The sequence below is a fragment of the Pseudophryne corroboree genome, chromosome 2 (genome assembly GCF_028390025.1).
Source record: "Pseudophryne corroboree isolate aPseCor3 chromosome 2, aPseCor3.hap2, whole genome shotgun sequence".
NCBI lineage: Eukaryota > Metazoa > Chordata > Amphibia > Anura > Myobatrachidae > Pseudophryne > Pseudophryne corroboree.
In genome coordinates, this window is record NC_086445.1 from 451,624,410 (window position 1) to 451,650,818 (window position 26,409).

Consider the following 26,409-nt stretch of genomic DNA (forward strand, 5'->3'; position numbering starts at 1 on the left):
ATATATAATAAGCAAACAATGTACAGTGCATGGGAGGAGCCATAAAGAATATTACAATCTAGTTTATCTGGGCATGAGTACTTTAACTTACGCCATTTCATTTCTTTTTTACAGGTTCCCCTTTGCACAAACAAGGTTCTACTTCTTCAATTGGTGCTGAGAAATCAGGTTCAAAGTTCACTGAAGTGGGTGATGAGTTCCTGGGAGACTTTGTGGTTGGGGAACGTGTATGGGTAAATGGAGTGAAGTCTGGAGTAGTGCAGTATCTGGGAGAAACACAGTTTGCTCCAGGCCAGTGGGCAGGTGTTGTTTTAGATGACCTAGTGGGAAAAAATGATGGCACTGTCGGTGGAGTGCGCTACTTTGAATGTCAACCATTACAAGGAATATTTACAAGGCCATCCAAACTGACCCGGCTGCCTGTGCCGGATGGTACAGGAAGTGATTCTCACTCAGTGGAATCTTTGACAACGCAGAACCTGTCTTTACACTCTGGAACTGCCACACCACCACTAAACACTCGGATTGTGCCACTGCGGGAAAGTGTGCTAAACAGCACCATGAAAACCGGAAATGAGTCAGGATCAAACCTTTCAGACAGTGGGTCAGTGAAAAAGGGTGACAAGGACCTACGCATTGGAGATCGTGTCCTGGTGAGTTCTTTTCTCTTTATTAATAATGTATTAATTATTTAAATAACATGTAATTATTAGTGATGAGCGAGGTTCGGTTTTACTCGGTTTTACTCGGTTCTCAAAACGGCATCTTATTGGCTATCCAAAACACGTGACATCCGTGAGCCAATAAGATGCCGTTTTGAGAACCGAGTAAAACCGAGTAAAACCGAATCCGCTCATCACTAGTAATTATATGATGTCACTATTGCTCAGAGTTATTGATAATTTATATGGGAGTTTTATTTTTTTATATTATATGCAGAATGTTTATACATTTTGGAAAACTAGTATATTTAGGAAGGGAACGGCTCACCTCTTATGTTGTGACCGTTTTCAGGGCATGTCTCGTACGCCTAAAACATGGCGCTAGTGTTGCAGATCCAGCTGCCATTCTGAATGCCCATAGACTAGAGGCACTTAGAGAAACAAGGTTTCTTGCATTTGCGTAAGCAGCTGCTGAGATTGTTGCTATAACTGCGGTAGATGTCTCTTCACTTGTTTGCAGCCGCTACACTTACATTGCTTTGCAGGTCCGTCACTAAAATGGATCACTGCTGCCAAAGCTAAGGGACACTAGCAATCATCTTTCAATCTGTTTGAATAGCCCAAGAAAGAAGTTGCTGAATTTTAACTTTTACAAACATATTTATTTTCAAAAACGAGCATGGTTCCCGCACGTGAAACCAGAATCGGCTTCAGAGCAAGGCAGCATTGATTGATTCCTACTAAAACAAACTGAGATTCACTTGCTACTGAACAGTGGAAGCGAGCACCAAGCTATACAAGCAGGATGTAGTTATGTGACCCCGCCAGCCACTATACCGACGCTAGGATTCCGACCGATTACCTGCCCGACAGTTGGTATTCCAACTAACAGGGACTATTAGCACTTGTGGGTTTCCATGACACTCATAGAGTGGAAATAGAACCTGTGCCAAGTTCAGTGAGCCACCGAGCTCGCTGCGTGGCGAGCGCAACAAGCCCGCAAGAGGCTTCATTGCGCTCGCACCTCCACCGGCAATCTAAAGCTCGGAATCCTGGTGTCGGTATGTTGATCCCGCCGGTCACTCAAACTCAACCCATACAAGCTGGTCCAGACACACTGTTCCAAAACTGTGCTGTGGAATCTTCTTGCCACCAATGGTTTGTAGCTTACAGGTCTATTGAAAAACAATATATAGATACTTGGAGTGCATATTTGCCACCCCAGTGGTCAAGTTATGATATGAGGAGGGCCTCTAAGATGCCACCCAACTGTATTAATATAGTCTAAATAAGTAATACTCAAGGATTACAATGTATTTATTAAACTAAAATGACTTACTGAAACACATTGTCCGTCCCTTTATTATAAAATCTAGGAACACATTTATCAACAAGTGATAAAACTTGTTGTGAATGATAAAACTAGTGTATAATAAATTGCTCCCAACTGTCATTTTTCAAACACATGACAGGAGCTGAACACATGACAGTTGGGTGCTGATTGGCTGGAGCACCATTTAGCATACGCCAGGAGTTTTATCATTCATAACGAGTTTTATCACTTGGTGATAAATGACCCCCTAAATCTTATTGCTTTGTCCCATTTCTATTTACATCATCTACAGTACACTACAGGATGTCCAGCGTGTCGCTAATGTCTGCAACACTCCTTGTCTGCCCCTTCCTGTATTCTGTCTCATGATCTCCTCCTCTGTCTCCCATCCACCCCACTGCTTCCCTTCCACTCCACCCCTGTCACTCCACTGTCATTCACCTCTGCCCTACTTTGGGCCTACTCCTCCACCACTAAGCCCTGCTACCTCCCTTCTTTTCCTGCCACCTCACCTCACCTCCCTCAGTACCACACTTTACTCCCTCCGTGTGCAACTCCTGCTGCTTCCCTGCCTAGCTTAGGAGCCAGTACCATCACTACACCCTCTGTATCCCTACCTTCTAACTTCATCTCACTTCATCGCGACAGCAACTACTACATTTGAGGTCCATGCTGTGTGCCTTTTCCAACCCATTCACCTTTGAGTGGCTGTCATTTACCGTCCCCCAGCATTCCCTCCAAATTCCTTGACAACCTTGCTTCTTGGCTTCCTTACTTCATTTCCTCAGACATTTCCTCCATTATCTTAAGTGATTTCAACATCCTATTGAAACCCCCACAAAATACCCAGACATTCCCTTTATTATCTTAGGTGATTTCAACATCCCTATCGACACCCCCGCAAAATACAGTGCACTAAACTCCTTAAACTCACATCGTCACGTGGTGTCTCCCAGTGGACCTCCTTACCCATGTGAATGCCCTTGATTTAGCCTTTATTTCCCGCTGGGGTATTTCTGACATCTCCAACTGCCTGTTTTCCCTCTCTGACCATCATCTGCTCTTTTAACTTAGCTCTCTTTGCTTCTTCATCTCTACCTCCAAAGGTGACCATCACTAAGCGTAACATTGAGGCTGTCGACACCACTTCTCTTTCCTCCCTGTTTGACTCACTTTTTTCTCCTATTCTCTCTCTCCTGCTCTGAACAAGCTACTTCCCTATACAATGCATTCTTTACTTCTGCTCTTGACAGTGTCGCCCCACTGACCACTATGCACCCTCGCAAATCAGCACAGCAAACCTGGCACACCAAATGCACCAGATACCTGCAAAAATGTTCACGTACCGCCAAGAAATCACGCTCTAAGGCAGACTTCCTCCATTACAAATGTATGCTCTCATCCTACTGTGCTACCTTTTCTCTCTCTAAACAATCATACTTCAAGAGCCTCATCTCCTCCCAGTACTCAAACCCGTGGCACCTGTTTGCCACTGGTAACTCTCTCCTCTGCGCATCCCCGCCTTAACGCCCCACTTCACTCTCTGCTCTTGACTTTGCCACCTACTTCATATCCAAAATAAACTCCATATGACAGGACATCACATCCCACTAGACCCTGAGCAACCCCCCTCCTCTATTCGCTGACCTTCCCCCTCTCTTCCCTTATACCGACTCTGACATCTATCTACCCCTGTATCTCGTGAGGAAGTCATAGCCTTTATCCATTCCTTACCCCCCTCCACCTCCCCACTTGACACTATCACCTCCCACCTTCTCTGTTACCTCTATACATCTGCATGTCCTCAATCTCTCTCTCTCTCATCAGGCACTGTCACCTCTGCCTTCAAGCATGCTCTTGACTACCCATGCCTAACCTTGATCCAACCACTCTCTCCAACTTATTTCCTTGGCCTGTGTGATACTGTCCTCCTACCCACACACACGCTTCCTCTACCGGTAGGTATCCCACAAGATTCTGTTCTTGGGCCTCTCCTCTTCTCTCTCTACACATACACTTTAGGTGAGCTCATTAGCCGGACCTCTCCCCCGTTCTTTTCTCTCCAACTGTCTCTCTCCTCTCTCTTCCTGGATGTCTAGGCGCTTTTTGAATCTTAACATGTCTAAGACTGAGCTGATCAACTTCCCTCCCGCATAACATTACCTCCCACAATTTCATTATCTTTTAATGGACCCCAAATGCGCTGTCTTGGAGTAATCCTTGACTCCTCCCTCAGTACCTCTCGCAAACCTGCCATTTCCATCTCAAAAGCATTTCCAGAATCAGACCCTTTCTCACCCAGTAATCTACTAAGACTCTCATCCACTCACTGGTCATCTCCAGATTGGACTACTGTAATATCCTCCTTTCAGGGCTCCCTGACATGCGCCTCTGTCCACTCCAATCTATCCTCAATGCTGCCGCCCATCTAATCTTCCTCTCCAAACGTACTACATCCACCTCCCCTCTCTTACAAGACCTTCACTGGTTCCTCTTTCCATTCAGAATCCAATTCAAACTTTTCACACTCACCTTCAAAGCCCTCACCCAATCTTCTCCCTCTTATATTTCTGACCTTATCTCTCTCTACACTGCAACCTGTCCTTTTTACTCTGCCAATGCACACCGCCTCTCCTGCTAACTGATTACTTCCTCTCACTCCTACCTACAAGATTTTGCACATGCTGCTCCCGGTCTTAACCAGAGGCATCACCGAGTCTGACACCCAGTGTGCATTCTGGATCCCACCACATGCCGAGATGCGTGCGCGTCTAAAAAGGGATGCATCCTTACATAAAGGGTGTGTGGGGGATCCTGAAGGTATTACTCCAGGGGCGAGCCCAGCATCTGCCTGCGCTGTCTGGTCCTCCTCAGTGACAGGATTCGGGTGCTGCAGGAGAATGTCACACTGTAGCACCTGGCTCCTGTTACTGCAGAGGAGCCGGTATTTTGGTGTGACCCGCTCAGAGGGTGACGCCCAGGTGCAGCCCGCACCCCCCTTACAGCCAGTAAATGTCAGGTAGCCCACACTGTACTGCACTATAGCCACAAGCACTATGCATGTAATAATGCATGCTGAGCCACTTAGACAAAAAGAGCCTGGTAGAAGCCTTCAAAGTATTTTTCCAGTCTCACTCACATCTTGCCATAATAAATCAAGATTAGGGAGACCTGATTTATTCTACCCTTTTCTAAGAGTGAGATTTCTCTACACCAATTATTGAAACTTACTAAGAATCATGTTGAGCTGCAAGCCGTAACCACACCTTATTGCCAGAATGTTTTGCGCCGCAAATCACACATTTACTAAGAATCTTGTGTATTGTCATTCGATGGTGTAACTAGTTGTCTTATGGCATGTGCGAGATCAGTCATTCGATTGTTTTTCATAATTGAATTTGCAAATTGTGGTTACGATGAACATCGGAGTAAATCTAGTAATTAGTACCTGCCCCCCTGCGCGCCTTTCGGCAGCCCTCGAGATATGGCAAACATGCACTGTTAGTGTGTCCCGAGGACTGAATTTGAGAGGCACTGCTCTGTACCGTGTCCTGTTTATCAATACTACGCATGTGATTTATTTGTAGGACTCAGGGCCGTAACTAGGTGTGTGCGGAGTTTGCACCAAACATGCGCCTACAGGTTAGGGGGTGCTGTTGGCGGCACTTGTCAATTATCTGTTTTAATTACTTTCACAGAGGCGATCGCAGCCCTGGGATGCTTTTAGCATCTCACTGAGCTCCCGGGGTGCGCACTCGCAGTGCGCCCATTGCGCGAGCACACTCCACAAAAGGATTCAGACTGTGATCGCTGCCGTTGCAGCAATGCGGTCTGAATTACCCCCATAGTTAGAAATGTCATATTTTTATGCAGGATTAAATAGGATTAAATAGCTCAATAAGTAGGGTGTTTGCTGGAATGCAACAGGTTATGGGTTTGGATCCTGAGTATGGCTGTATATTGTTTCCAAATCCATTTTGTTGCAGTGTTCTATAAATGTGTGTATAACATTTTATATATATATATATATATATATATATATATATATATATATACACTGCTAAAAAAAATAAAGGGAACACTTAAACAACACAATGTAACTCCAAGTCAATCACACTTCTGTGAAATCAAACTGTCCACTTAGGAAGCAACACTGATTGACAATCAATTTCACATGCTGTTGTGCAAATGGAATAGACAACAGGTGGAAATTATAGGCAATTAGCAAGACACCCCCAATAAAGGAGTTGTTCTGCAGGTGGTGACCACAGACCACTTCTCAGCTCCTATGCTTTCTGGCTGATGTTTTGGTCACTTTTGAAAGCTGGTGGTGCTTTCACTCTAGTGGTAGCATGAGACGGAGTCTACAACCCACACAAGTGGCTCAGGTAGTGCAGCTCATCCAGGATGGCACATCAATGCGAGCTGTGGCAAGGAGGTTTGCTGTGTCTGTCAGCGTAGTTTCCAGAGCATGGAGGCGCTACCAGGAGACAGGCCAGTACATCAGGAGACGTGGAGGAGGCCGTAGGAGGGCAACAACCCAGCAACAGGACCGCTACCTCCGACTTTGTGCAAGGAGGAACAGGAGGAGCACTGCCAGAGCCCTGCAAAATGACCTCCAGCAAGCCACAAATGTGCATGTGTCTACTCAAACGATCAGAAACAGACTCCATGAGGGTGGTATGAGGGCCCGACGTCCACAGGTGGGGGTTGTGCTTACAGCCAAACACCGTGCAGGACGTTTGGCATTTGCCAGAGAACACCAAGATTGGCAAATTCGCCACTGGCGCCCTGTGCTCTACACAGATGAAAGCAGGTTCACACTGAGCACATGTGACAAATGTGACAGAGTCTGGAGACGCCAATGAGAACGTTCTGCTGCCTGCAACATCCTCCAGCATGACCGGTTTGGCAGTGAGTCAGTAATGGTGAGGGGTGGCATTTCTTTGGGGGGCCGCACAGCCCTCCATGTGCTCGCCAGAGGTAGCCTGACTGCTTGAGAGTTCTTATTGCCACGTCTATTGTTTGTTTATTCTCTTCATTGCGGAGGAATCATTATAAAGGAGAGCCGGATCATTGGGACTGTATATATATATATATATATATATATATATAAAATTAATGTGGGGGTGGTAGAATAGCATGGGCTTTCTCTGGGATCAATTTTGTCATGCCGCTTTCCTGCAAAGGCATGTGCCTCATGTCCCTATGGAAAAATGGGGAGGGAGTTGCCAATTCCATTTCTGGCACAGGGCTCCAAAAACTCTAGTTACGGCTCTGGTAGGACTAGTATTCTCTCTGGACACTATTTTTATGAAGTGACCTTACAATAAATCTAAGTCCATTATTTGTATCTTTACTGTATTCAAATCATACTTGAATCTGTTTACAGTTAAAAATACATTTAGTTATAGTGTTTTAATTACACTCTAATAAGCGTAATGTGGTCACATGCTTAATTCATGATAGACAAATACATGATTTCTGATAGGATTTTGCATTGAGATAACCGTTGCCAAAAGTTGTGGTTCTTTTTACTGGAAGTAGCACAATATTTTGTTACCACAGCACATTGGCTTCTGGAATGTGGCTCTGTAATAGAGATTTGTGCTACTTGTGGTAACGACCTCTGTGAAAGTAATCTTTCTGCTACCTGTAAGGAACATTAAAAGAAAATATTTGTTTATTTTATGTGGAAAGGACCCTTTACTCATCTGTTCTACCACTTAGTAGCTACAGTACACACCTAGTACTGGTAACAGTTTGTGTTCATGCAGCAAGTGTAACTCAGGCTTATTGTGCTATTTCATCTGAACTACTGTATCAGAGACATCCTATACGCACAGAAGGTAAATGAGTTTGGTAGTAATATACGCATCAGCACACATATCAATATTATTTTTCAACTCAGATGTATTAAGCCTGGAGAAGTGATAAAGCAGTGATAAGTGGAAGGTGATAAGGCACCAGCCAATCAGCTCCTAATTGAAATTTTTCAAACCTGTAATGATTGGCTGGTGCGTTATCACTGCTTTATCACTTCTCCAGGCTTTATACATCTGCCCCAATATGTCTACGTATATGACAAATAGAAAAGAGAGCTCAAAAGAGGATCAATGGGGACATAATGTACTATATGTTACTAAATTAAAACATAACTTTTATTAACAGCTGAATGTTGCGTTAAAATATGGGGCCGGATGTAATGACGCCTGAGTTCGGTGTCCGTGCAGGATGCTGGCCGAACTTGGATGTTTTTTTTGTTTTGTTTGTAAATTCTTTATTTTTCATTTTGCAAATTGAAACAGTTTCCATATATTTCAGCATATATGTCCAAAAATAAAACTTAGACAGTAGTCTCATAGCATAGTAACTGTCCTACGCTGTACATCATGCAACAGAAGACATAATGGGGCAGATGTAATAACCTGGAGAAGGCATAAGGAAGTGATAAACCAGTGATATGTGCAAGGTGATAAAGGCACCAGCCAATCAGATCCTAACTGTTAATTTACATATTGGAGCTGATTGGCTGGTGTCTTTATCACCTTGCACATATCACTGGTTTATCACTTCCTTATGCCTTCTCCAGGTTAATACATCTGCCCCAATATTTGGAATAAAGAGCACCTCGTAATAATATTACTCATTAATATAGTAACCATACAATATTTGAGGTAGCAAACATTTAGAAACAATTAAAAATTAAAAGGGGGGGGGACAAGGGGAAGAAAGGGAAAAAAAGGGGGGGAAGTGGAATAGGTCACATATGTAGATCATTCAGAAACCAGAGAGGAGGTATCAGCAAGTTCCATCCTCAGTGTGTATTCAGGGGTGCGTAATCAGCATAGGTCTTAGTGGTCTTAAATTCTATCCAGTGAAGCCAAGTGGCCATATAGTCTGAGTATTTATCTAAGACGGCAGAGTAAATATCTTCCATATGCATATAAAAATCAATGCGTTGGAACCACTCCCATATTGTCGGCGGGTTAACGGACCGCCAATGTACTGGGAGCACCGCGCTCGCCGCGTTATTTAAGTGTTTAAGGAGGGACTTCTTGTAGTGAGACAGGGGGATATTTGAGTGTGATAGAAGCCAAAAATCCGGGCCCTTTGGCACTGGGCCTCCCAGAATTTCTGCTGATAGTTTAATAATTGTGCTCCAGAAGGGGGCAGTCCCACCAAATATGGATCAACGTACCAGTACCCCTACCACATCGCCAGCATAGGGGAGAAACTGAGGGGTAAAATTTATGAAGAAGTGACGGGCACCTGTACCATCTCGTCAATAATTTGTATTGTGTTTCCACAACTTCCAGGCTAGTGGAGCATTGTGCCATAACCTTGCAATGTGTATCCCAATGGATCTTGATTCCCCGATGTAGTAAGTCTTTATCCCAAGCATCACAGAAAGAAGGGACAGCAGGGAAGCAGCCCCGCAGAAGGATTTTGTAAATACCCGACACTACATGTGATGGGGCCATCTCCTGATTGCACATGGATTCAAAGGGAGTAAGAGCCTTATAAAGGTCTATCGCTCCTTTCTGCGAGGTAATGAAATGGCGCACCTGGAGGTAGAACCAGTAGTCCTTAGCAGGTATATCGCCCGCTGCCTGTATCTCAGAGAATGTTTTGAGTTTGCCATGTGCAAGCAGGTGAACCACCCTAGTCACACCCGCCCTCTCCCATCTAGAAGCAATCGCATTGGACCCTCCTGGGGGAAACAGCGGGTTATCGAAAATAGGTATGAGGGATGTCTGTTTAGACGAGACTCCCATCTTATTACGAAATGTCCGCCATAAAGCTAAAGTGGGCCCCACAGTGGGATGGAATGAGCGGCTGAATTTAGGAGACCAGGGCACTGCTTGTAAATTAAGATTAGTGGAAGGCGCCTCCAGATCAACCCACTGTTTCCTATATGGACTGGGGCGGGACCAATCGACAATCCTATGCAGTAATGTGGCATGATAGTATGTAGAAATCATAGGCAGTTGTTGTCCGCCCTGAGATTTCAGTCTAGATAAATGGCTATGCTTGAACCTAGGTTTCCGTCCACCCCTAATGAAGTGACTTATCGCCTTGTGTGCTTCAGCTAAGAATTTAGGGGGGAGTTTCAAAGGGATGGTTTGAAAGAGATATAACAGCCTAGGGAGAATGTTCATCTTCACTATATTTATACGGCCTAGCCATGAAAACCTCTGCGTGTGCCAGTACGCCATCTCCTGACGCAGTTTGCGGAGAAGAGGGGTGTGGTTAATGGCAACTATAGTATTGAGCGTCGAGGGGATTTGAATCCCTAGATATGTAATATGGGATTTCTGCCATGTAAATTGAAATGACTGCGCCAAAAGAGAGGCCGTAGCAGGTGGGAGCGTAATATTCATTGCCGTAGATTTAGAATAATTAATTTTAAAATTTGATAGGTTTCCGAATCGCGTGAATTCTTTCATAAGGTTGGGTAGAGAAATTAAGGGGTTCGTTATGACCGCCAACAAGTTGTCTGGGAAGAGGGCCAAGCGGTGGTCAATCTTGCCCACCTGCAGGCCCGCAATGTTAGGGTTGCATCTGATCGCACGGGCCAGAGCCTCCATACATAGGACAAAAATTAGAGGTGACAGCGGGCAGCCCTGGCGCGTGCCATTGGATATCGGTATTGGTTCAGAGAGAACGCCATTCACTCTAACCCGAGCAGATGGAGCTCTATATAATGAGAGAATCCTCTGCAAGAAAACATCTCCCAGACCTAGGCGTCTGAGCACCGCCTCCATAAAGTCCCAGTCCACCCGATCAAAGGCCTTTTCTGCATCTGTTGCGAGGAGCATAAAAGGGGCATCAGTTGCCTGCGCGTGCGCTATCAGATCAATGACTCTGATAGTATTATCCCTTGCCTCTCTGCCCATAACAAAGCCTACCTGGTCAGGGTGTACTATATCTGGTAATAATGGCCTAAGGCGATTAGCCATGAGTTTTGCAAATAATTTGATATCTACATTCAGTAGCGATATCGGCCTATAGCTGGAAGGGAGTGTCGGATCTTTAGAGTCTTTTGGGATGACAGTAATATGGGCACTCAGGGCTTGGCCCGACAGAGGGACCGCTGATGATATGGAATTGCAGGCCTGCAGGAGAAGGGGGCTAAGCCTATCCTGAAAGGCCTTATAATATGTGACCGGGAAACCGTCCGGTCCTGGGCTTTTACCATTGGGGGAAGACTTTAGGGCGGCCAGCAGTTCTTCCTCAGTGATAGGATCATCTAGGGCCTGTGCAACGCCTGTTGGGAGAGTCGGAAAAGTAATTTCGTCTAAAAATACCTGTATGTCGTGTTTGTGATCTGTGCGTGCAGACGATGTACGTGTGGAGGTCAGATTATACAAAGCCGAGTAATAAGCATGAAAAATCACAGCTATTTCTGTATCAGAGGCATGGGACCGCCCGTCAGCGTCTGTGAGTTTAGATATATACGTTAAGGATCTCTGAGCTCTAAGAGCACGTGCCAGAAGTTTACCGGGTCTGTTTCCCCATCTATGGTACTTATGGCGACATTTACGAAATACCCTGCGGGTACCATCGCTGAGCAAGGTATTAAGAGCTTGTCTCGCCGTTTGGAGTTCGGCAAAAGTGTCGGACGCTAATGTGGATTTATGTGCCAATTCTAATTTTTTTATTTTCTCTAGCAGGGCGTTTCTACACTCAGCCTTTTGTTTTTTTCAGGTGTGTGCCCAGTTGTATGCACTTACCCTTTATCACACATTTATGCCCCTCCCACAATGTTACCGGAGAGACATCACCAGTTGCATTTAAAGAAATGTAATCCTCTATCGCCTTCTCAATCTGGGCTCGGTAAACAGAGTCCCGAAGGAGTTCATTGAACCGCCAGCGCCAGTGCTTAGGAGGTGGATGCCGGAGAGAAAGTGTGAGCGTGATTGGGGCGTGGTCGGATAGTGCAATTTGGCCGATGGTAGCAGAGGTAATCTATTCGGGAGTAGGAGTTATGTGGGGATGAGTAAAAAGTATAATCCCTATCTGATGGGTGTAGAAGACGCCAAGCGTCAACCAGTTGAAAATCGTGTAAGACAGCTCTAAACCGTCTGGATTCTCCAAGAGTAGTCCTTGGAGACCCAGAAGAGGAATCCAAACGGGGTTCAAGGACCCAGTTAAGATCCCCTCCCACCACCAAAGTACCCATCAGGTTTTGCTCAACTTGCTCCAGGGCATCCCTGAGAGACCGGGTTTGGCCCTGGTTAGGAAGGTAGAGATTAACAAAAGTGAATGTCTGATGGGCTATGGTAGCTCTGACCAGAATCCCTCTCCCATCACCTATTAGCATTTCTGAAACATCCGTCAGTCTCAGATGCTTGGCAAAAAGAATGGCGACACCTCTAGCCTTCGCTCCGGAGTAATCGTTAAAGTAACCATTTAGAAAGTGGCGAGAGCGGAGACCCGGAGAGGCCCCCCTCTTGAAATGTGTTTCTTGTAAGAAAACAACCTCCGCCCCATCAGTATGCAAGGTGTGTAGTAGGCCTGATCTCTTTTCAGGGATATTTAACCCTTTCACATTGTAAGAAACGATTTTTAAGCTAGCCATAGTGGAAGGAATGTAGGAACTGACTGACTGAACGATATACCATAGCTATAGCTCCAGCGTATTTTAGCACCAAGAATAACCTAAAGTTGGCAGTGGCATGGGAGGCAAGGGGCGGGTGGGGAAACAAATGAGGAAAGAAAGGAGGACACGGATAACTTAACGTAGAGAAGGAAAAAAAAAACAAAGACATGTAAAACAACATAGTATAGCAATCTCTGCATTGAAAGCCATGGGTAATAACTAAGCATCCCATGGTCTAAGAAATGTACAGCAGAGAAGGGGGTCCAAAGGTTGACAACGGGTGCAACAATTTAATAATAATTGATTAAATGGGTAGTTTAGAGGGATACATCATGGTCAGGAAGGAGATGAGCGAAGAAAAGGGAAACAACCGCCATCTTCCTCCTCGCCACTCAGTCCATGCAACACACACAAAACTCCCCAGGCAAAGTACGAATATAACCTCTACCATTAAGAGAGTAATAAGCATTCCCAAAGCAGTATAAGCCCGTACCTTAAACGAACAATAAGAAAATCAATGTGAGCTTTCAGTAAGAAAATGCGAGGAAAAAAGGATATCATAAATTAGAGTGACAAATGCAGTCATGAGGTTTCAGAGACATCATCAGCCCTGCCGGCTCGATTGCGTCGTCTGGAGTTGCCCACCTCTTTCCAAGGCTCCCTGCGGGGGAGTGATGTAGTGGGAAGTTGCAGGGGGTCCGTCCAATTTGACAGTGATATGAACGGTAGTCCCAGTGCAGAGCAGAACAATGGGACGTCTTCATAATTCTCAAGAACATTGTTAGGTTCCTGGTGCTCAGAACAAGGGAGATGTTATGAAGCGAGTCCAGAGCACCAGGACGTAATGCTGGGAAAGGTGAATGGAAAGGGAATAGCCCCTGGCGCCCTATCTCCGTTGTCTCACCCGTGCTGTCAGTACACTCTTGCGAGACTATGGTTGCTTGAGCCCATGGCAGCCGCGTTTGAAGGGCGGATTACGTCTGCCCAACTTCGATGCCCCCTCAGGTCTTAATGAGAGACAAAGAGTGAACCGAGACAGGGTGATAACAAGGGGCCCTCTGACTAAACAACAAGGCCAGGGGCTACTAACAAACCTAAAACCAAAGTATGTGCGGCTTGCCGCCAAAGGAAAAGAACAACAAAGGAAATGCTGACCACACGCCGACACAATACTTTTGTGTACCGGCGGTGACAGCATAAGCAGAACCCTCTGCAAAACACCAGTGACAGAAATAATAAGGGAATACAGCGGCCTAAGCCGACGGACGCGGCCGTGCCGCTACTCACGGAACCGGTACGAATACTGGCAAACGGACAGGAACTCCCAATGCTGCTGACACAGACTCTCAGAACTGGAGGACAGGCAGAATCCCAAACGACAGACCGGTGGACACCAAGAAGCCAGAAACTTGCACAGGCAAAGGTACTGGACCTCAGGACAGGAACGCCTCACGGCAGGACACGGGATCAGACATAGGAATCGACACAGGGACTGACACAGGAATCAACACAGGAAGCTCAGGAACTAGCAGGAACCAAGCTCAGAACTCAAGCAGACTGAAAACCCAGAAATATCACCAGCATCTGTGAATTGCAAACAGCCAGCATATAACAGAGAGGCCTAATTAATAATCCCATGCAGCTGCCTTGTTGCATGATTCCAAACTGACCAGATGCAATTAGCAGCCAGGTGAGGCTGAACACAAGGGAACAAGCTGCAATTACACAGACTCACCAGCGGCAGCAGACAAGAGTATTCTAAAACAGAGCAACAGGAAATTCTGGCATGCAAGACAACTTTATAAACATAAAATAGGAATGAACCACTACCTGTGGTTCATAACAGTATCCCCTCCTTAAGGGTGAGCTCCGAGCACCCCATGACACCCACGGGGAACATAAACAGAAGTATAACATGAAATACAGAACAAAACTGCAAAACAGGAATGAGCCACAGCCGTGGCTCATAACATTACCCCCCCCCCCCCCTTGAGGAGGGGTCAAAAGACCCCAAAATTCAGACTATCCAGAACAAGGGATACAAAAAAAAAAAAAAACCCTGACACACTGGTCTAACAGACAAGAAAACAAAAAACAAGTTGTAGCAACAACTTGTAACAGTGCCCTCCCCTTGATGGTGGCCACTGGACACAAGACAAGGAAAAAAAAAATTATTTTCTTTTTTATCAAGGCAAGAGTCAAAAATTATTTCTTTTTCTTCTTCTTCTTTTTACAAAGCTCTTTAGGTCTGACCAAGGTAATTCCCCAAACATTGTCTGAACTGATGGTACCACCCAGCAAGGCTGCGTTCAAATCAGAGACAGGTCTCTTACCCTTGGGAGCTGAACTTTCTGGTAAAGTACTATTATTAGAAGAAGAAGAAGTCAAAAAAGCACATCCTGCAGTCAAAACATCGGGCTGGGACTCTTGTGCAGAGTTTACAGTATTTGGTGGACTCTCAGCAGACAAGACGGGTGACTTAGAGGAACCTGAACCAATTTCTTTGGAACCGTATCTTTTAACAATTGCATCACAGAATGCTAGGGGATCCTGAAGAATGGGATCTTCAGCTTTCATTAGGCTGGTTGCCCACTCAGAAGGCTCTCCTCTAAAAGAATAAATCAGATAGAGCCCAAGGTTTTCTGAAGTGATGCCCAGAAATGGTCTAGACAACATAATAGTGTAATAGTGTTTGAAAAGCGCCAGAAATTGGGCGAAGTCCCCATCAAAGGTTATGGATGTTGAGATATCAGAGTCAGGATCTGTTTCCTTCTCATCTGACTGACTGGAGTGCTTTGCTAGGACCTGGTCACTATTGACCTTACTCGAGGCTGAGACTCTCTGAACCCCACCCGGAGCTGAGACTTTCTGAACCCCACCCGGGGCAGTGACTTTCTGAACCCCACCCGGGGCAGTGACTTTCTGAACCCCACCCGGGGCAGTGACTTTCTGAACCCCACCCGGGGCAGTGACTTTCTGAACCCCACCCGGGGCAGTGACTTTCTGAACCCCACCCGGGGCAGTGACTTCCGGGAACCCCGCTGGGACAGTGGCCTCCGGGAACCCCGCTGGGACAGTGGCCTCCGGGAACCCCGCTGGGACAGTGGCCTCCGGGAACCCCGCTGGGACGGTGGCCTCCGGGAACCCCGCTGGGACAGTGGCCTCCGGGAACCCCGCTGGGACAGTGGCCTCCGGGAACCCCGCTGGGGCAGTAGCCTCCGAGAACCCCGCTGGGGCAGTGGCCTCCGAGAACCCCGCTGGGGCCAGCACCTCGGATTCTTTTACTGGGACAGGGCCGTTGGCCTCCCTGACTGGGATCGGGCCATCGGCCTCCCTCTCTGAGTCGATAATTATCGAAAGTTCTCCCGGGACTATGACTTCCGGGACTTTTGCTGAAGCAATAACGTTCAGATTCTCCACTAATGCTATGCTTCTTAAGTTCTTTCCTGGGGAAGCGACTTCTAGACCCTTCTTTGGGGCTGCGTCTCTCGAGACCCCACTTGGGGATATTACTTCAAAGATCCCTTCTGGGGTTTTGCTTCTCGAGTTCCCCTCAAGAACTATGGTTTTAGAGACCCTTTCTAGGGTTGCGCTTTTCAAGTCCCTACCTGGGGTAACAGCTTCTGAGACCCCTTCCGGTATGGACACCTGAACTATAATATTTGATGTCCCTCTATAAGCTAGGGCATCGGGTACCGCTCCAGCACTCTGGGCATCGGGTACCGCTCCAGCACTCTGGGCATCGGGTACCACTCCAGGACCCTGGGCTACGGGCACCACTCCAGGACCCTGGGCTACGGGCACCACTCCAGGACCCTGGGCTACGGGCACCACTCCAGGACCCTGGGCTACGGGCACCACTCCAGGACCCTGGGCTACGGGCACCACTCCAGGACCCTGGGCTACGGGCACCACTCCAGGACCCTGGGCTACGGGCACCACTCCAGGACCTTGGGCATCGGGCACCACTCCAGGAACCTGGGCATCAGGCACCACTCCAGGAACCTGGGCATCAGGCACCACTCCAGGAACCTGGGCATCAGGCACCACTCCAGGAACCTGGGCATCAGGCACCACTCCAGGAACCTGGGCATCAGGCACCACTCCAGGGACTTGCAACTCCGCTTCCACAGGAACCTCAAGAGAGGAGAGAAACATTCTCTTTTGATTCCTGAATCTATAATGGGGCTCCCTTGCCCAAGGACCCCAATTATAGGACAGAGAGCTTTTTTGTGTGGGTTGTGTGACAAGTACCTCTGCCACAGTAGAGACAGGAGTAGGTCTTGTATCATGACTCAACTTGGCCAGAGGGCAAGACTCGTCACCACACTTTGGCTTGCGCAACTCACAGGTCTGCAGATAATGGCCTAAACCCCCACAATATAGGCATAAGTTTAAGTTTCTGCGACGCAGACGCTCCTCTTCTGAGAGCCTGGGCCGCAGAAAACTTTTAAACCTTTTCTCTTCAATTAAACCAGAGGATTCTCTTGTCACCATACTGTGAGCAAGAGTCTCTTTAGAGATAGATGTACTCTCAACGACTTCTGGCAAAATGAGCAAGATTTTAGTCAGAAGGTTTTGCAGTTGCTTTAGGGATTGCTGCAAAACTTCTAGTCGCTCTGGTCTCAAAGCACTGAATACAGAGTTCAGGGCCGCGAGAGATGCCCGCAGGGCCCGCATAGCAGACATAGGAGGATTTAAAACTAGACAAGGCAAGACAAGACAAGGCAAGACAAGGCAAGGCAAGACAAGGCAAGACCAAATTTTGCTAAACAAAACAAGACTTTTTTTTTTTTTTCTAAACACCGGACTGGATTCTAAACACCGGACTGGATTCTAAACACTGAATTCTAGACAGGACTGGATTCTAGACTAGACACTGGACTGGGCCAAAAAAGAAAAAAAGTTTTATTTCTTTTTTGTGGTATGGCTGGTGATAATGTTAGGTTCCTGGTGCTCAGAACAAGGGAGATGTTATGAAGCGAGTCCAGAGCACCAGGACGTAATGCTGGGAAAGGTGAATGGAAAGGGAATAGCCCCTGGCGCCCTATCTCCGTTGTCTCACCCGTGCTGTCAGTACACTCTTGCGAGACTATGGTTGCTTGAGCCCATGGCAGCCGCGTTTGAAGGGCGGATTACGTCTGCCCAACTTCGATGCCCCCTCAGGTCTTAATGAGAGACAAAGAGTGAACCGAGACAGGGTGATAACAAGGGGCCCTCTGACTAAACAACAAGGCCAGGGGCTACTAACAAACCTAAAACCAAAGTATGTGCGGCTTGCCGCCAAAGGAAAAGAACAACAAAGGAAATGCTGACCACACGCCGACACAATACTTTTGTGTACCGGCGGTGACAGCATAAGCAGAACCCTCTGCAAAACACCAGTGACAGAAATAATAAGGGAATACAGCGGCCTAAGCCGACGGACGCGGCCGTGCCGCTACTCACGGAACCGGTACGAATACTGGCAAACGGACAGGAACTCCCAATGCTGCTGACACAGACTCTCAGAACTGGAGGACAGGCAGAATCCCAAACGACAGACCGGTGGACACCAAGAAGCCAGAAACTTGCACAGGCAAAGGTACTGGACCTCAGGACAGGAACGCCTCACGGCAGGACACGGGATCAGACATAGGAATCGACACAGGGACTGACACAGGAATCAACACAGGAAGCTCAGGAACTAGCAGGAACCAAGCTCAGAACTCAAGCAGACTGAAAACCCAGAAATATCACCAGCATCTGTGAATTGCAAACAGCCAGCATATAACAGAGAGGCCTAATTAATAATCCCATGCAGCTGCCTTGTTGCATGATTCCAAACTGACCAGATGCAATTAGCAGCCAGGTGAGGCTGAACACAAGGGAACAAGCTGCAATTACACAGACTCACCAGCGGCAGCAGACAAGAGTATTCTAAAACAGAGCAACAGGAAATTCTGGCATGCAAGACAACTTTATAAACATAAAATAGGAATGAACCACTACCTGTGGTTCATAACAAACAAAACGTGTCCCGTCACTTGGACACTTAAAGGAAATCCCCAGCGGAACCTGATATCCTTCTTCCGAAGAGCTTCCATGAGGGGGTGGAGAAGACGCCTCTGCTGTAGGGTTGTCCATGAAAGGTCCTGAAAAATCTGTATGTGATGGCCATTAAAGTCTATATTCGGGGCCTGTCTGGACTTCTGTAGGATAGTCTCTTTCACCTGAAAATAATGCAGACGGCAGATGACGTCTCTAGGCCTTTCTGTGGGCGCTCCTTTTGGTCGGAGTGCCCGATGCGCTCTGTCAAACATTATTTGGGAGCTGAGGTCGGCACCAAGAAGGCCGTTGAAGATTGTAGATAACGCAGCAGCCAGGCCCTGAGGCGGTACATCTTCCGGTAGACCTTTGACCCTCAGGTTATTCCGCTTACCCCTGTTATCTATATCATCCAATCTACGTCTCATTTCAGTGGTGGTACGTGAGTATCGGGATACAAGATCATGTAGGTCAGCGAGCTTAGAATCCGTTTCATCCCTGTGATCTTCTAGGTCAACCACTCTATTCGCTACTTGTGTGAGATCAGACTGAATGGTGGAGAGACTTGCCTGTAGAGAATCGTGAATCCGTTTCTCCATGCTGGACAAATCCTGCTGGATGTCTTGGCGAGTCGGGAGAGAACGTAGCTGTATAAGGACTGCCGCCATGTCGGCTGAATCTTTACTAGCAGACCCAGATTGGCGTTTTTTGGGGGAAGAAGTCGGGGCCCCATTATCCTCCATGATGTTCGTTGTCAAGGATTCAGAGAGGGGCGTAGAGGCAATGGGGTCGGGTACGGGAGTGCCAAATAAAGTACGGAAGGCTGCAGCTTGTGAGGTTGCGGATTTAGCTTTTGATGGGTTGCCAGAGCGGCGCCGTCTTGTCATTTGTCTGAGTGGAGAGAACAGAATCCAGAACAGTGCCCCGTGAAAGGAAATATCAGGACCTGTAAGTATTGAAACACGTTATCCCCTCTGCGCGTCCTGGTCACATTATAGCAGAATATACATCAGGCAGGCATCGGTGGGCGCCGGGGTCAGCGGCATGACAGTATATAGAGGAAGGTTGGCTATGTCCTCCAGCTGATTGTCATACAACCCAGGTAAGCAGGCTGTGTTGGTGTTGGTGTCCGCCAGAAAGATGGCCGCTGCGGTAAGTAGGGCTCCAGAGGGCAGGGGAGAGGCGTTCGATGCTTTCCCGCTGTCCCGGAGTGCGTATCGGAGAGAAATCTAGGTCCCGGTCTGGCGGCTGTCTGTAGGCTGCAACCCACGGGAGCTCCACGGACTGCTCCCCGATTCCGCGGCGACTACAGTGCACACCAGAAGGGCCAGGACAGCTAGGGGGGCCCTATGATAAGAAAAGGGCATGCAGGAGCAGGTTGTTGGAGGGTTTATAAGCCCCAGATCTCCGGAGCTCCCCTGATGTGCTGCCGTCTCCCTCAGCAGCCAGGCCACGCCCCCGTATTTATTTATTTTTATTTATTTAATTATATGCTGTGCAATCAGGGAATACAAGCTGCAGCCAGAGAAAGTCTCCTTATCCCCTCTGTCACCTTCACCTCACAAACACAGCTATGTGTACTTCCCTGTCCTTTGTGAGGGAGATAAAAGATGGCCGCCGTACAGGGAGTCCAGGCTCAGACACTGCAGGGAGTCCAGGCCGAGACACTGCAGTATGTCCGCGTCCCCGCTCCCAGAGAAGCAGACAGGGGGTCCCCCGAGCAGCAGGTGAGGCCAGGGAACGGAGAACAGGCGGGCGGTCTGCGCCGAGACGATCAATGGCGCGCGTCTTCTCCCCGCCACCGTGCGGCTCAGCGCGTCTCAATACCGGAGGTCCTGGCTTTGTGAGGGCAGGAGGGTCGCAACCCGCGGAGACGGCAGGGGCTATCTCCCGGCTCAGCAGCACACTCCTGCGGCTACCAGTACTCGAGGTGGAGGTAGAGGGAGTATAAATGAGCGGTGTAGATAAAAACTGAGGGGCAGGTTAAGGTGTTTTCAGGGTCTAGCAGACAGGAGCTCACCAGACACACAGCCGCGTCGTTCGGCAAGGAGGCCACGCCCCCTTGGATGTTTTTTTAAAGGGGCAATCACTTATGTACGGCCAGCATCCTGCACGGTTGCCAAACTCGGGCGTCATTACATCCGGCCTATGATCTCTAGTAGGACCTGTGCCAGAGAAATAATTAAAAATACCAATAAAGTATGTGCAAAGAATTAGCGTTAATTGTTTATAAAGATGGTTCCCTCAGGCTGACAGTAATTTGAGTCTTTTTCAGTTAATAAAGTAGTTCACAGATATGTCTTTGTTTTCATGTCTATATGTATCAGTTCGTTAGGGATATAGGAGGCAGCTGATATTGAGATGGTATTTGAGTTGTCTCACTTTATCAGCTTTCAAATATCAATAAAGTTCCTTTTATATATAGCAAGAGGTTGTTAATGGAGAAATGACACTAATTTGTTGGCTAAGTTTATAGCTGAGTCACTTCTATTTGCAAATTGGTACTAAATTTTAATTGTCTGATTTTAAAGACTTATAAGATATTGATGTTGTAAAATGCAGTGGACAAGTGATGATGATCACCATGATCATTGTGGAATAAATGTATGCAGCCACAGAGCAGCTCAAACTCTATATTCAGTGAATGCTTTTTTTTTTTTTTTTTTTTAATATGTTTATTAGGAAAGAGAAAAATACAAGTGTAACACACACATTATACACAATATCTGTATAGTGACAATATTTTCCATGACTTTTTCAAATCTAAGGATGTATAGGAATGCATAACATTATATCTGTATAAAAGCAATCACGTACATTATTGAGGAAACGATGTTTAAATGAGATCCCTGATATTGTCAATCATATAGCAGGAGTTGGTCAACCCATAGTGTCATCAACAGTGTATCTATGCCAATTTAAGTGGGTGTTCTTGGCAGCAACAAAGTTGTGGTTAGAAGGGTGGTGATCCTCTTGTGAGTATCTCTGTGTTGTACCATGTAGTAAATTTAACTATTTTTCGCATGCTATCACAGATTGGTTGTGGTAGAGTTACCACATAGGGTAGCCATATTGCAAAGAACTTGGAAGAGTTGGATTCCGCTCTGAGAGAGCATTCAATCCTGTCCATTTGATATAGATGCGTCAATCTAGGAAATAAAAGGGTTATGGGTATAGGGGTTTTGTGTATCCATTGAGATAGTATGGTCTTTTTTGAAGCTGCCGCTATCCTAGCTAATAGCAATTTATTGCCTGTGGATAATGAACAATGATCAGAATCATATTGATTCCAGAAAGCCCAGAGTAGAGTTGGTGTGAGAGGTATATTTAAAATCGTTGTGATGTAGTTACAGACATCTTTCCAAAATAGTTGTATTATAGGACATGACCAAAGGCAATGAATGATGTCTGCATCAGGTGAGGAGCATTTAAAGCAGTTGGAGTTATCAGAGATGCCTGTGAGGTATCTGAGACGAGGAGTATAGTACGCCCTGTGTAAAATTTTTAAATGCATTTCAGCATAGGAAGAGGATACTAAATATTTATTAAGTAACAAGTGCCAGCGTATTATGGTCTGTAAAGGGATGCCTGGTAGAGTGGTCGACCATTTAGCCAGGCCTGTGGTTTGATCATCTAAGTCAATCTGGCGTCTGGTGTGTGCATAAATAAAGGATGTAGGATAGGTAGACTGAGGGTTCAAGCGTATTTGAATGTCCAGGGGAAAGTTATAATCTACTGGTCGTAGGCGTGTTATCAGTTGTGTTGCAAAGCTGCGGGTTTGAAAGTATGCGAACAGTGGAATATGTAAGTTCGGGAATTTAAGTTTTAATTGTGATAGGGTGAGTACTTCAGTACAAGTAACATTTAGGAATTGGTACACTAATCGTAAACCTTGAGAGTACCAAGTCTTGATAATTACATCTGTGTCTCCGCCTTGAAAGTTTGGGTTATGTAGGAGTGGTTGGAATAGGGAGCAGGTGGTTGTTAGTCCTTTGCGTTTTCGAAGTTGTTGCCACGCTCTGTACGGAGCGAGCAGCAAGGGGTTCGAGCGGATGGATGTTAGCGTGGAGGGGTCTGGAAAGTGCAGTATAGTAGACAGAGTACCATGGGGTAGCAGAAAGCTGTTCCAGAGATGTATTAGTGTAGCTAGAGGAACCTCTTACCCAGTCCAGGGCATATCTGTAATTAGCGGCTAAAGAATAGTCTTCTGGGCACGGTAAATTCACACCACCCAGCGTAGTCTGTTGTTTCAATTTGAAAAGGGCTATACGTGGGCGCTTATTTGTCCAAATGAAGGTGTTAAGGGCCTTATTAATTGTTTTGACATCTCGTTTGGTCAGAAGAAATGGGAGCATTTGGATCGGGTATAATAAACGAGGGAAGGAGATCATTTTATATAAGTGGCATCTACCTATGTATGAGATTGGTAAGTTTTGCCAGCGTGTAAAGTCTTCAATCATTTTGTTAATGACGCGGGAAAAGTTCAGTGGATATAGTTCGGCTAGGGTAGGTGAAAAGCGCAAGCCCAAGTAGGTTATAAAACCAGTCGCCCATTTAAAGGGGAATCTGGAGCCCCAATTTTGTGCGGCCTTGGGTCCAAGAGCCAAAGCTTCTGTTTTATCGAAATTGATTAAAAAGCCCGAGATCAAGTGGAAATCATGGAGCGTGGTCAGTAAAGAAGGAAACGCCTTTATGGGGTCACTAAAATACAATAATAGGTCATCCGCAAAGGCCGAAACCTTCACTGGTTGTGTGCCAATTTTTATTCCTTCCCATGCAATATTGTGCATACAGGTGCGTATCAGTGGGTCTAGAGCTAGATTAAAAAGTAAGGGAGATAGGGGGCATCCTTGGCGCGTGCCTCTATGTAAAGAGAAGGCTGGTGTGTTCAATCCATTAATGGTCAGGTGGGCTTGTGGATTAGAGTAAAGCATACTGAAGACTTTAGTGAACTCCTCACCGAATTGTTGAGTGTGGAAAATTCTAAGTAGGTGTGCCCATGACACACGGTCAAACGCTTTATCGGCGTCACAGCTGACCACAAGTGCTTTGGATGTTGTGGAGTCCTTGACACTATGTATTGCTGCTATCAGGGTTCGTACATTATGTACTGATGTTCTAGTTTTAACAAACCCCGTTTGAGCTGGATGTAATATATGCATTAGTATTGGTTGGAGACGAGTGGCCAGTAATTTGGTGAATAGTTTTAGGTCTTGGTTGAGAAGGGATATGGGTCTATAGGATTGGACATATGAAGGGTCTTTACCCGGCTTAGGGAATACTACTATTCTAGCTTCGGTGAATCTCGGGGGTGGAGGGGATCCGTTCAATAGTGCATTAAACAACGTCAATAAGTATGGTGTTATGTGGGGAGCTAGCATTTTATAATACACTGCTCCAAACCCATCCGGGCCTGGTGATTTCCCATTATGAAGTGATTTAATCAAGAACAGTAGCTCTGTGTCTGTTACAGGGTATGTCAGTGATTCTCGTTCTTCCTCCGTTAGTGTAGGTAAGTCAGCTTTTTCCAGAAACTTCATACCCTCCGTGGGGCTATCCAAAGGTGCCGCGTATAGATTTGTATAGTATTGTAGGAAGGTGTTTGACATAATTTGTGTGTCCATAGTTGAGGAAGTTGGGTCGGTGTGTAGGCTAGTTATACGGGAAGGGGCAGTAGATGATCTCACTAAGTTGGCTAACAGTTTACCCGACTTATTACCCCCTCGGAAGAGTTTGTTTCTCTGTATATCATAAGAGAAACTGGCTCTCTCGGTGCAAAGCGCGTCATACAGATGTTTCGCATCAGTGTAATTTTGTCTGTTTTCTGGGGAATCATTTAATGTCATTGTATTATACGCTGCAGTTAAAGCCTTGCTCAGGTCACACAGCTGGTTATTCAATTGTTTGCGCTTTCTGGAAACGTATTCTAATATTTGTCCACGGACTACTGGTTTGGAAGCCGACCAAAATAAATTAATGCCATTCTCATGAATCTTATTATCCTCCGTGTAATTAAGGAAGGCTCTGGTAAGAAATTGGCTAAAATCCTCGGAAGTTTCTAGATAATCGGGGAAACGACAATTATAAGATCTAGGCAGGGGAGTATCTAGTGTGATTGACAACCAAATCGGGGCATGATCCGAGAGTAAGATTGGTTCAATTTTAGTATCCACTATATGATGTAGAAGAGAGTCAGTGATTAACCAATAGTCTATTCTAGAAGAGGAATGGTGCGGGTGGGAGTAGAATGTATATTCACGAGCGTCAGGGTTGCGAATTCTCCAGGGGTCGGACAGTCGTAAGGAAGAGGTGAGTAGTGTGAGTGAGGGTGGTGTGGTTATCGCAGGTGTACCGGATATAGATGTTTTATCTAGACCAGCTGACTGTACACAGTTGAAGTCTCCTCCCATGATAATTTCTCCCTGTGCCCAACCTTGCAAATTTTTGTAGATATCAGAAAAAAAAGATACGTTAGGGCCATTAGGGGCATATATATTGGCTACCGTGTAGAGCGTATTTAGTATTTTTATTTTCAAGAACAAGAATCTTCCCTCTTGGTCGACCAAACTATCTAAGATAGTGGCAGGGAGTGATCTATTGAGAATAGTTAGTACTCCTCTACGTTTGGATGTGAATGAAGCTGTTCTATACTCTCCCACCCACACATCCCGCAGTACATTAGGATCTGTAATTCGCCAATGAGTTTCCTGCAATAATACTATATCAGGCTTCAGTCGTTTCAAATAGGTAAGGACCTTTTTCCATTTGATGGGAGTATTAAGCCCATCTACATTCCAAGACACTAACCGAAATCGTGATTGCACTATTGTGGGAGGGTCCTGGGCCGACAGCATTTAGCCGATACCAACCCTAGGCCAACCACGGGGAATATTATACCATAACTGTCGATCCCAGTCCGTCCCAGCGAGCAGACCGATATGGATCATTAATGATAGATGATAAGTGGAAATCAACGGATACATTCCTATCACTATACGTAAACCATGTGTGTGTACAGTATCAACATTATGAACCAAGTTACAAAACCATTTTGCACTGGCAAGGATAATGTGAGAATTAGGGTTTCAATCATCAGAGACTTTCCTTGATTATCCGCTTGTGGATTACAGGGAATAAATCAGTTCCACAAAGGACAGAGCAAGTACACAGCAGAGGAGTAGAGAACCAGCTCACTGCCTAAGGACAAAGAAATCATGGCTCAAACCCGGTGAAAGAAAAATAACAACAAAACGAAAACTGAGAGGCTGATATATGACTTTGTGACACCCTTCTTCCCTAGGAGTATGAACATTATAACCCTAATCTAATATTAATAGCAATCTATGATCAAAAAATGCCTATGAAATGAAAGTTAGAAGCTCAGTAGTTTCTATAGGCAACTTCTCCATCTTATCTCTCCCAAGGGTTTGATACATCCCGTCCTAAGTATGAAATCTTAGTCTAAAATGTTTTATGTATAATGATACTTTATGCCAAGGCAACGTAGAGAAAACTATTTCCAATATTTGCCTGCAAAAAATATATAATATTTGGCACATTTAATTAGAATGCATGATGGCGCAGAAAGAAGGTTTATATCCGTGGACGTCTTTATACCTACATCTTTGGAGAATTGGGCTTGGGAGAATGGCTTTCTCTTGATGAGTTCCCTGAGAAATGACAGTTTTCCTGGAGCAAAGTTACAAAAAGAATGAGCGTGAATACAATGAAAAAGAAACAGTCAAAAGCCTTAAGCTAGGTACACACCTTTTCATTCACTT

At 46.0% G+C, this 26,409-nt stretch overlaps 1 protein-coding gene across 2 annotated transcripts in view; it reads left to right on the forward strand.

The window, feature by feature from the left end:
• CLIP2 (CAP-Gly domain containing linker protein 2) overlaps positions 1-26,409 on the forward strand; it is a 234,474-nt gene that overhangs the window by 96,884 nt on the left and 111,181 nt on the right. For both annotated transcript variants that reach the window (XM_063953720.1, XM_063953721.1), the window contains exon 3: positions 115-653. In XM_063953720.1, the coding sequence (XP_063809790.1) occupies positions 115-653 (539 nt within the window). The remainder of the gene's footprint in view (positions 1-114; positions 654-26,409) is intronic.